The sequence below is a fragment of the Odocoileus virginianus genome, chromosome 1 (genome assembly GCF_023699985.2).
Source record: "Odocoileus virginianus isolate 20LAN1187 ecotype Illinois chromosome 1, Ovbor_1.2, whole genome shotgun sequence".
In the NCBI taxonomy this organism is placed as follows: Eukaryota; Metazoa; Chordata; class Mammalia; order Artiodactyla; family Cervidae; genus Odocoileus; species Odocoileus virginianus.
The window spans coordinates 42,380,599-42,392,673 of NC_069674.1; the positions used below are offsets into that span (position 1 = coordinate 42,380,599).

At 33.7% G+C, this 12,075-nt stretch overlaps 1 protein-coding gene across 8 annotated transcripts in view; it reads right to left on the bottom strand.

Moving 5' to 3' along the window:
• Window positions 1–12,075, bottom strand: part of CFAP69 (cilia and flagella associated protein 69) — a 64,096-nt gene that overhangs the window by 17,285 nt on the left and 34,736 nt on the right. For all 8 annotated transcript variants that reach the window (XM_070467355.1, XM_070467346.1, XM_020914985.2 and 5 more), the window contains 3 exons: window positions 11,067–11,231; window positions 7,900–8,018; window positions 6,116–6,234 (listed from right to left, as the gene is read on the bottom strand). In XM_070467355.1, the coding sequence (XP_070323456.1) occupies window positions 6,116–6,234; window positions 7,900–8,018; window positions 11,067–11,231 (403 nt within the window). The remainder of the gene's footprint in view (window positions 1–6,115; window positions 6,235–7,899; window positions 8,019–11,066; window positions 11,232–12,075) is intronic.

The window sequence follows — 12,075 nt, forward strand, 5'->3', positions numbered from 1 at the left end:
GCTATTTCTTCAAGCTTTATTCATTTACTGTCTTTTACAGTGCTGGCATACCTGAAATACTTGCTTTATTTATTGTTTTTAATTACATCTTATCTTGGCATGAGATTATTTGCTGAAGTGCCTGCTGCACAGGCCTAAACCTGTGCAGCTCACATGGAGTGAGGGACTGAAGTTGTTGCCAGGGCTCCTTTCACTGTTTTCCTGGGTTGCAATAGACATGGGCTGAACAAGCCACTGCTGGTGGTAGTGGTAAATTGAGCCCAAGCTCCCTCTAGTCTTCCCAGGAATGGCAAGCCTGCTGGGGTCAATCTAAATCTCTTTTCTATTTAACATGGTATTCATTTATTTATCTATGATTCAACAATAATATGATAATTATTTAACATGGCTCCCTCTTGGAAAAAAAAAAGAGAGAGACCTGTTTCTGCTGGCTGTTTGCGATGGTGGTTGTGTGTGGTGGTGGTTGTGAGGGTTGGTACATAAAGGCCATCAGCTTGGCCTCTTTCACTCATGTGCTTTCAAGTTTTACCACCTATGGGTATGAATCACACTTATTTTGTTCCCACTTTTGAGGTAGTAACTCTCTCATGCCAAGCATGGCGTCTTTTGACTCTTTAATTCATAGGATTATTGTAATAATAACAGAAAAAAAATAGAACATCCTTCTCTGTTCAGAAATTAAATAATATACTTCTAAATTTCCCAAAGATTGAAAAGAAAATCACAATGAAAACTGAAAAACAGTTTGAATTTAATGATAAGAGAATATGGAAACTTGTTGGCTTTACAGGCGAATTTATAGCCTTAGATGGATATTTTAGAGCAGAAGAATAGTTGAAAAATCTATGATCCTAGCATCTATCTCAAGAAATAGAAAAGATAAAATTGAATGAAAAAAGATTCCACAAAATTAATTAAATAGAAAAACAAAATAATATAGAAACAATGATGCACACAAACTGATTCTTTAAAAATACTAATAATACCGATATTGATCAACCCTGGTGAAACCCATCAAGAAAAAAGAGAGAAGGCAGAAATGACTAATACCAAGAAAGGAAAAGAAGGCATCACTTTATATCCTACAGACATTAAAAATACTAAGAGGATATTATAAACACTCACACAGCAGGAAATAACAAAAATTTAGACAAAGTAACTAAGTCCCTATAAAAAGACATCAGAACCTATGCATGAGTAGAAAATCTTAACAGATACATACACATTAAATAAATGAAACCTATACTTTAGAATCTTTCTACAAAGAAAACTCCAGGCATAGACAACTTAATTGGTGAATTCCATGAATTACTTAAGAAAGATATAAAAACAATCTTATGCAAACTCTTTCTAGAGAAAATAAAATGAAGGAATACTTCCAAACTTGTTTTCTGAGGTCAAACTAGATTCCAAAACCATTCAGGGAATATTAATAAAAAAATATTAAACTTAACATTAACATGATATTCTTTCCCCCAAATCTAAAAATATTTGCTAATTGAATCTAGCAACATAAAAAAAAAAAAGAATACACCATAAGCAGGTCAGGCTTATTCAAGAAATACAGTGTGATGATTCATGTAAACAGAATGAAGGAGAAATATGATATCTCAATAGAACTAAAAGTGTTTGATAATATTTAAAGTCCTTTCATGATACAAAGGAATAACTTCTCCCATTTAAGTGTCTAAGAAAAGGAAAAAGATCTGACTGCTGTTATTACCAATTAAACACTGAACTTTGTTGTTACTGTTGTTCAGTCTCTAAGTTGTGTCCAACTCTGCGTCCCCAAGAACTGCAGCACACCAGACTTCTCTGTCCTTTACTATCTCCTAGAGTTTGCTGAAACTCATGTCCAACTTATTTATTACTAATCTATTACACAAAGGTATTTGAAGTTGTGCTCTAGTAAAATACACAGATAAATAAAGCCATTTATCTTTATCTTAGTATAATTATGAGATATCAAATAAAAAAGGGATAAAACATCAAGTCATTTTCCGCAGTAACCACTGAATTCCAATGTATTGGCATATAGCAAGGATGGTACTCAATATTCATGTCTGAACTTTTTACTATGCTTAATACAGCACTTTGGTCAATAAGACTTTGCTGTTGAAACTAAAGATCAGGTTATCATGTTATCACTATATCGTAGTAAAAAAGAAACCAGATAGTTGATTAGCCCCATTGCCCATGTTTATGTGGAAGAGAGCTGAGTATTCCAGCTCTGTATAAAACGAGAGAATTTCCAGGGGATAAATCTAATTACTTTATCCTATGGAAAGTAATACTCATCAGAGTTTCCCTACCACCCCCATGTTTATTGCAGTATAATTGGAATTTTTAATCTGTATATAGTTTCTGTATATAATTTGGTAAGTTTGGACATATGCAAATACTTGTGTTGCTATCACCACAATCCAGGTAATAAAAACATTCATCACCTATTAAAGTTTCCTTATATCCCTTTGTGGGTTTTTGTTGGTGGTGTTTTTTGGTGGGGCGGGAATAAGACCATTGAACATATGAGATCTACTCACTTAACAAATGTTTAAGTACATAACATCTTACCTTAACTGTAGACACTATATTCTAAAGTAGATCTATGAGCAATGTGTTGTACTGCAGATCTGATCTCTGGAACTTACTAATTTTGTATAACTGTAACTTTATATCCATTGAACAACACATCACGCCTCCCTCACTTCATCATTCTACATACTCCATCATACTATATACTATTATCTACTTTTACACTTTTGCCTATTTTAGATGCTGTGTTTAAGAGAAATTATGTATAAGAGATATCCTTCTGTGAATGAGATTTCACTTAGCATAATGTATCCAATGTTGTTGCAAATGGTAGGATTTCCTTCTTTTTTAAAGCTGAGTAATATTCCACTGCATGTACATAACACATTTTCTTCATTCATCTGATGGACATTTGTGTTGTTTCTGTATCTTTACTATTGTGAATAGTGAATAATTATTAACAGTGAACAACACAGCATAGAACACAGGATGAAGCTATCTCTTCAAGATGCTGATTTCAATACTTTTGGATATATTCCCAGAAGTGAGGTTACTGGATCATATGGTAGTTCTATTTTTCATTTTTTGAGGAACCTCCATATCACTTGCCATAGTGATTGTACCACTAAGTCTTTCACCCCTTGTTTATTTCTAAGAACTTTATTCTTAAAAATTATAAATGTGATTATAATTTCCTCTTTATTGTACAGTTCATTACTGGTATATAGAAATGCAGTTGTTTTGTATGTTAATTTTGTATCCTGCAACTTTAATGAATTCATTTATTAGTTCTAACCGTCTTTTGGTGGAGTCTTTAGTGTTTTGTACATATTAAGATCAATGTAATCTGCAAACAGATGCAAACTGTACCCTTTTTTTCTGATTTGGATGCTTTTTTTTCTTTTTCTTGCCTAACTGCTCCAAATAGAACTTATGGTAGTATGTTGAGTAAAAGTGGTAAGAGTGGGCATCCTTGCCTTGTACTGATTTTAGAGAAAAAGTTTTTGGCTTTTCACCATTCAAGTGTGATATTAGTTGTGGTCTTTTCATATAGCTTTTATTGTGTTGAGGTAAATTCCTTCTCTACCTAATTTACTGAGTTTTTAATCATCAAAGGGTGTTGAATTTTGTCAAATGCTTTTTCTGCATACATTGAGATAATTCTGTGATTTTTGTCCTTCATTCCATTAATGTGGTGTATCACATTGACTAATATGGATATATTGAACTATTCTTGTTTTCTAGGGATAAGTCCCACTTGGTCATGGTGTATAATCCTTTTAATATGCTGTTGGATTCAGTCCAATATTTTCCAGAGCATTTTTGCTTCCATGTTCATCGGATTTTGGCTGTAGTTCTTTCTTTGGCCACACTGGTTGACTTGCAGGATATTAGTTTCACCACCAAGGACTAGAACCCAGGTTCATGATAGTGAGAGCACCGAGTCCTAACCCCTGGATGCCAGGGATCTCCCAGTTCTCTCTTTTTTTTAATGATGTCTTTGTCTGGTTGTGGTATTACGTTGATGCTGGCCTCATAATATGAGTTTTGAAATGTTCTCTATTCTCCTATCTGTTGGAAGAGTTTAAAAGGGACTAGTATTAATTCTTTAAATTTTTGATAAAAATGCAAAGCTCTCCAGACCTGGACTTTTTTGGTTGGGAGGTTTTTGATTATGGATTCAATCTCTTTATTGTTATTGATCTGTGCAGGGTTTCTGTTCTTCTTAGTCTTGGTAGATTGTATATTTCTATTAATAGTTTAGGTATGTTGTGTTTTCATTTTAGTTTTCCCTGAGAAATCTTCTGGTTTCCTTTTTGTTTTTGTCTTCGACCCAATGGTTATACTAAAGTGTGCTGTTTGATTTCCATGCTTTTGTGAATTTTTCTGGTTTCCTTTTGTTATTGCTAGTTGAACTCAGTTGTAGTCAGAAAAGAATGATTTCCATTTTCTTAAATTTGCCTAGGCTTGTTTTGTGACCTTGTACATGACTTACCCTAGAAAATGCGCCACATGTGCTTGTAAAACAGACAAACAAAAATCTCCGTGTCTCTTCTCAAAACTACTCTAAATACTTCACTTATGGCCACCAAATGTGTAGGTTTTTTCTATACCAAACAATTCTTCAATTCGCAGTGGACATCAACTGGGTATCCTCCAATTCAATTCAATTCTGAAACTACTACCTCGAGTTGGCATCCAGTCTCACAGGTTAAGAGCTCAGTCCCACAAGATTATGCTGCTTTCCCCCCCACAAAATTAGATTCTAGTCCAGGTCGTCACCTGTGCTTCTGAACAACCAGATGTAGAGTAGCTCACAGAACTCAGGAAATAGCTTACTTACTAGATTACTAGTTTACTGTAAAATAATATAACTTGGGAACAATCTGATGGAAGAGATCAACAAGACAAAGTATACAGGCAAAGGGCCTGGAGCTTCCATGCCCCTCTCAGCAACTCCATGTGTTCACTGACCTGGAAGTTCCTCAATCTCATAGTTTAGGATTTTTATGGAGGCTTCATTGTGTAGGTATAACTGATGAAATCAGTGGCCATTGGTGATTAAACTCAATTTTCAGTCTCTCTCCCCTCCCTGGAGGTTGAGGGTGGAGCTGAAAGTTACAATCTTTAAGTAACACTATAGTTAGTTCCTTGGCAACCAGGCTCCCATCCTGTGTTTATCTAGGGGCTTTCCAAAAATCACCTTAGTACCATAAATTCAGAGGTAGTTGAAAGTGGCTTGTTATGAATAAAGAAAGATACTACTTTCATCTTTATTACTCTGAAAGTATTGTAGGAATTAAAAATAAAAGGCCAAATATTGTAACAAAAGATGTTACCATTGCTCTTATTAAGAAATTACAAGGGTTTGGGGAGTTCTGTACTAGAAATGGACCAAATATAAATTTTTAAATTATAAATCACAATATTACAGTGATTTAAAAAATGTGTTTTCTGCTGTTATTGGTAGAATGATCTACATACATCTATTAGGTCTCTATTAGGTCTCTAGTCATGAGGTTTTTTTTTTTTTTTCTTAAACAAATGTGTGTGGTGTGACTCTCATGAATTCCACCCAAATAGAACAAAAGAAATGTTAATGATATATGAAACTCAAGTAATTTCCCCCAAGACAAAATTTCATAAATTGATGTTAAAAAAGCAGTTTATTTATTATTTGCCTTTTGGAATGCTAAACTTTTGGGGAAATGATATTGACTAGGAAATACCTAATCAATTGGTTTTCAACTCTTTAAGATAAGATGAATGAGGAATTCAAGTCTTCATATCCTTCAAAAGGATATGAAGAATACTATATGAGTAACAGTAGATGCTTGTGTTTTCCCAGGCCAGGCCAAAATGGAAAGCATTCAAATCACAAATATAAGGATCTAAGTTTAGATATAAGAATGGTTTTTATATTTGAGTGATGGACAAGACTACTTTCTAAGTTATACTTGTAAGTGTCATTTTTGGACTATTGAAAAAGGCTTGTCTTTCTTCTGCAGTTTTAAGGGAAGAAAATGGATACATAGCTAGAGAGGTAATTTTCTTTTACTGTGGGTACAGCCATACTCACCAAATGCTGTCCAATGTACTATAAAGAAGTATATTATAGCCTAATCCACTCTGTAACTTCTTGGGGTCTGTTTTCATTACATGAAGAATTATATCCACTCCTCCAGTTCCAAAAATTTCCTAAGAGATTTATTTACAATTATTTCTTGAAATAAACAAATAATCATTTTCTTTCCCATTTCATCCTGTCCCATAAAACTTTTCAACTAGGAAAATACAACATTGTTAAGAAAATAGTGTATATGTGCATGCTTAGTTGCTCAGTCATGAACAATTCCTTGTGACCCTATGGACTGTAGCCCACAAGAGTCCTCTGTCCATGGGATTATCTCAACAAGGAAAATAGTACAGTAATACAGTTTTGTTTTGTTTTCAAATTTTTACTCAGTTTTCTCAGGAACTTAAGGCAAATTATTGTAAAGTTGATTATTTTTTAAGAGAGGATACCAATCCATATGCCAACTTAATGCCCATTTATATTTTTCCTCTTTCTCTTTCTTTAAAAAAAAAAAAAACCCCATAAGACTTGTCCCATGGTTTTTTTTTTTTCACACTGTAGTGAATGTAGTCTAACATAATGTCAGATAAATACCAGATAGCAACAACTAATTTAAGGGGTTAAAATTCTATTATGGAAGATTTTCTAATGTTTCCAAGACAGAAATAATCAATAGCAGTTAAAACTTTTAATAATTTATATAAAGTTATTACCAGTTAATATTTGTCCCATACTAAGTACCTTTCTTATAGTCCTATTATTCTATTCTGGGTCCCAGTAAGCAAGACTATGAGTATTTTCCAGAAGAACATAGGCACAAGATGATAGAATATAAGAAGTTTCACCAAAGCTTTGAGCTAAGTATGTATTTACTGTTCTTTTTGCTTCTCCCTCAAACCGCTGTATTGAAGCCTTCATAATTTTTAATTTTTATATTTCCAAATCTGTATTATTATGTAAGTTATTAATCTCTGAGACTCAGAGTTTTCTAAGGCATTAAAAAGACCAAAAGGAATTAAACTCTTTTTTAACTTTTAGTTTTAGGTATGAACCCAGTTTAAATACAAAATAGCATTTATAATGGTATAGCTACTTTGAAGAACTATTTGCCAGTTACTTCAAAACATAACACCTAGCTTATGATTCATCAGTTGCACTCCCAGGTATTTACCAAAGAGAAATGAAAGCATTTTTTCCCACAAAAAGACTAGTACAGCAACCTTAATTAAAGCTTTAAAGATAGTAGTCCCAAATGGAATCAGCCCAAGTGCTTATCACCAAGGGATAGAGAAACAAATTTTGGTATACAATGAAATACTATTCAGCAATAAAAAGGAATGAATTATTGATACATGCAACAACATGGATATATTTCAGAAACATGATGCTGGGTGACAAAAACCAGAAATAATAAGGTAGATAATTATGTGATTCTATTCATATAAAGTTAAAGAATAGGCAAAACTAATTTATGAAGATAGAAATCAGAACAGTGGGTTGCCTAGAGGCAAGTAGGGGAATGGCTGCTAAGCAGCGTGGAAGTATTATAGAGAGAAAAAATTCTATATATTAATTGGGATACTGGTTAAATGGATGATGTTTGTCAAAATCAAACTATATACTTAAGATCTATATACTTTATGTAATTATACTCTAATTATAAAAAGAATATTAAATCTTCATAAGATTAAGAAACACCAACATTTATGGACATTTACTAAGAAATAGTTCCTAATGTCATGTGATTGAAAGATCTGAACAAAACTTTGATTCACAGGCATACATACCTTCCCAGGAATATGATATTCACAAAGACCAGATAAAATAAGTAAAATATCAGACTGAATTTCCAGAAGAATGGCCTCTTCCTTATCATTATACTTGCTGATTGTATTTTTAAAGATTCCTGATTTGAAGAAAGTTAAAGAATGTAAAGTTATTGAACACTGTATTTTTATTTTGATCAATTTCTGTTCTGAAATTCTTATAAAATTTCAACTAGAAGAACTATTTTTAAAAGGGTTATTTTCATTGCATGATTTCCTAGAAGCTGTAGACAGATGATAAATGGATTCTTTGAGCTCTTAATACAATCAATATTCTGATATATATATAGAGTTTCTAGTACATAATTAATTGAATATCATTAAAAGCAGTCTTTTACAACCTGATACTTCACCAAGAAAACAAAACTGTTTAAAAATATGCAGTTTCATGAGGCAAAGACACATGCCTTTGCAAATATATGACCAAAATACAGATCTTAGCTTGCCTCATCTCTTCTTTTCCTTATGATTAACAGGGTCAATTTTAAGTAAAGGTGGAAGAGTGCCCTAAGTATGTTTTCTTTTTCTGTTACTTCTTTCTGTTTTGTCTATTTATGTCTACCTGAAGGCATTTTTGACAACTTAGGTAGCAATATTCCTGTGTCCTTTAAAAGTTCTCCCTTGCTTCCAATCTGAATTTTAAAAGACTTGAAAACAGTCACTTTACACTGATGGAATGTCATTCACAAGAACATTTTGCTTCAGAAAAGGACTTCTCCTTTAAACTTTATATAAGGAACAAAAGTCACTTTTTTTCACTTAAAGGGAATCAAAGGGAATTCGCATTAACAGCAAGGTGTGGAGCTATATTTCAAAGTAAAAGGGCCATGGAAACCATAGCCTATTTCCATAGTTGTCCCTGAAAGGACAGTTCTTGGTCCTGTTACAGTGAATTACAGGTGAAGGATCAGAGTCTAGGAAGGCTAGCTGAGTGTGCTGGAGGCCAGGGCAAAGGTATGCCATGGACAGAGGCCTATGTTCTCTCATTAGGACACCTTCTAGGAACCCAGCTTGGCTTGCCTCAGGTCGGCTTCTCTTTTCTAGATTAACTCCTCTTCTTCCTATCTGTGTACAGGTATGTCACTTTCCCTGTTATCTGTAATAAAAGTTATGTTAATACTGAATTATTTTCTTAATATTTATCCTTTAACTCCCGACATTTACCCTCTCCGTGTTCTATTTTAAATCATTAGATATATTTCTTTCCTTTTTCCTCTTTCCAAAATAGCGTTGTATATATAACTTCCCCAATCCAAACTACTAATAGCTCCCCGTGCTTAAAGTGGATGAAGTTCAAACTCTATTATTATCTGCCATTCAATACTCTTTCTAGCTTGGCATCTGACTAAACAATTAACTTTATCTCATATTATTTATCTTCATAAAACTTAGACTCCGCTTAAACTAGCTCTGAACACACCATCATGTATATTTTGGATTCATGTCTTTGCTCATGCTGTCCCCTTGTGTGAAAGACCATTTCTTTCTCTTTTTCCCTCTTGAAACAGCCTTACCTTCACACCCTAACTCATAAAGTTTCCTGTTAAGATTGCCCAGCCTTGAAAACTACTCTGTGGCATTTACTCTCTGTCTTACTCACTAGGTGATTTACTGATGGTGCAGGGTAACTCATACTATCTTTCTATGACATATATCTTTCCTTTTGTTTCCATTAAGGCAAGGTCCTGAGAGTTCTGCTCTATACATATTTATGACATCAGTGCCTAGACAACAGGTGTATAGACATTTGCGTTTACAATGCAATTACTATTTGTTGAGTTTATTACTACTACAGAGCCCTCTGTTAGACTCAGTAAGAGACGATCCCTACCTCTAGGACACTCACATAATAAAGATCAATTTCTTTCAAGTTAAAGGGATGAGGTCCTAAGAAGAAAAGAACCCTTGCTATTTGCTTTTCCTTCCCCTCTTGCCACCCAGGTAAGATTAAGACTTTTTCCTGGATATACGGAAAACTGTATTCATCCTGTTAGGCTGGGGCCTTAACATTGAGTTCTGCATAATGAAATGTGCACAGAAGAGATAAAATCTACTTTCAGGTTTGATCATCCTAAGTAAACTCATCAATAAAGTGAATGTTTTTGCCTAGCCCTTTTTTCAATATCTTCATTTTGCTTATTTGTATTATTGTTAGAGGGTACCACCCCTATCCAGACTTCCCTGGTGACTCAGCTGGTAAAGAATCTGTCTGCAATGCAGGAGACCTGGGTTCGGTTCTCCAGGGGAAGATCCCCTGGAGAAGGGAACAGCTACCCGCTCCAGTGTTCTGGCCTGGAGAATTCCATGGACTCTATAGTTAATGGGGTCACAAAGAGTCGGACATGACTGAACGACTTTCACTTTCACTTTCACCCTAATTCAGTACTGATGGAAGAGTGGGCACTTAACAGACAAGAAACTTTTTAAGTAAACATTTATAATAAACTGACATCCAGCAAATTATATCACTTACCCATGTGGCAATCACTGAACATGAATATGACTAATATAACTCTTACTTCTCAAAGTCAGGAAAGGTTAGGGCCAGAGAACTATTTATTTTTTTTAATAATAAAAGGCATAAAGTTTTAACTCTAGGGGTTCTCAGTTTTTTTGAGAGCTCAATTTTGAACTCAATTTTGAGTGCACATGTATGAATTTGGGGGATAAAGTGACTTAGCATTGTCAACTCTAATTTAAAAATTAAGGATATCCTGATATTTCACACCAGAAAGAATATGTAAATTTCTGAATACACCAGTGTACCAGTGTTCTGGTATGTCAAATGCACTGGAAAGTGTAATGCTATCCTCTTTTAAAATGACTCCAAAAGGCCTGGCCAAAAAGTGGTGATCTTACTACCAGAAGAATGAAACATAACAATAGTCTATTAAAAAAAGGATAAAGATAATCCTAAATGAAACCATATCTGAATTAAATAAATGTTAAAAGGATAAGTAATCATGGTGTTTCAGTAAAGACAAACTAATTTATATCCATAGTATGAAACAAAAATCAGGAATTTGTCAGCTATCGGACAAAATAAATGTATAGAAAACCATTTCAAACAAAATTTCTAATTTATAAAAATCCTACTTTCATCAGGGCAGGAACATGTAATGTTTTACCTATTAGTTGCTGAATTGCTCCCTTTTCACACAGATCCTTGTTTATAGTATCATTCTCAAGGTAGACCATGGCTCTCAAGAGTCTTAAACTGTAACGCATCTGGGCAAACTTGTTGCCACGGCCACCTGCACCATGAAAACTGTTACCATGACTAAAGAAGGAATCTGTAGAAAAATATTAATAGTTTAGTTTACATCAAGAAATTTAGACATCATTCCTGTCTATATAAGTTTAAAGAGATGGTAACATTTTGTCATACTTCAGGGTTTTTCTTTTTAGAGAAGTAAATGTGATTCGATTCCCTTCCTCTATTCCTGTATACAAATATGTGTTTTTGAATTTTACTCAAATGTATCATTATTGCATGTTATCTTTTGTCATGTTTTTTATTAATGCAACATTATGTTTTTAAAATTATTCACATGGTTACAAGTAGATCTAGATCACTCAGTTTTAACTGTTTTCCACATCCATATTATAAATAACAGTTTATCTGTTCACTAGTACAAACTGCTAAGATGAACATTCTAGTTCATGTCCTCTTGTTCCCACAAAGAAGTGTTTTGCCTGTGACACCAGAATCCTGTAGGGTACACCCACATGGAGTTCTACTCAAGTTGTCAGATTGTTTCCCAAAGTGGTTATATGAATACAATGTTTAAGAAATGGATTTTTTTCCTTGATCTTTTAAATGTGAAATGGTAGTTCACTGTTAGCTTAATTTGCAGAGCAACTACATTTCCTCTGTAGTGCAGTGGGGTTGAATGTCTTTTAAATTTTTTTTGTTAACTTTGAGATTTTCTCCAAAAATTTTGAAGAATCTTCTTGGCAAACCTTATTCTTTGTCTACTCTACTGAGTTATTTTCCTTTTGATATTTATGAGTTCTTTATGAGCCTGAATTCCAACTGTTTCTCAGTCAGAGGGGTGAATAAATATCTTCTCTCAATTTGTAGACTGTTATCTTATTCAGATTCTGTCATTCTGTCACACAGATATTTCTATTTTA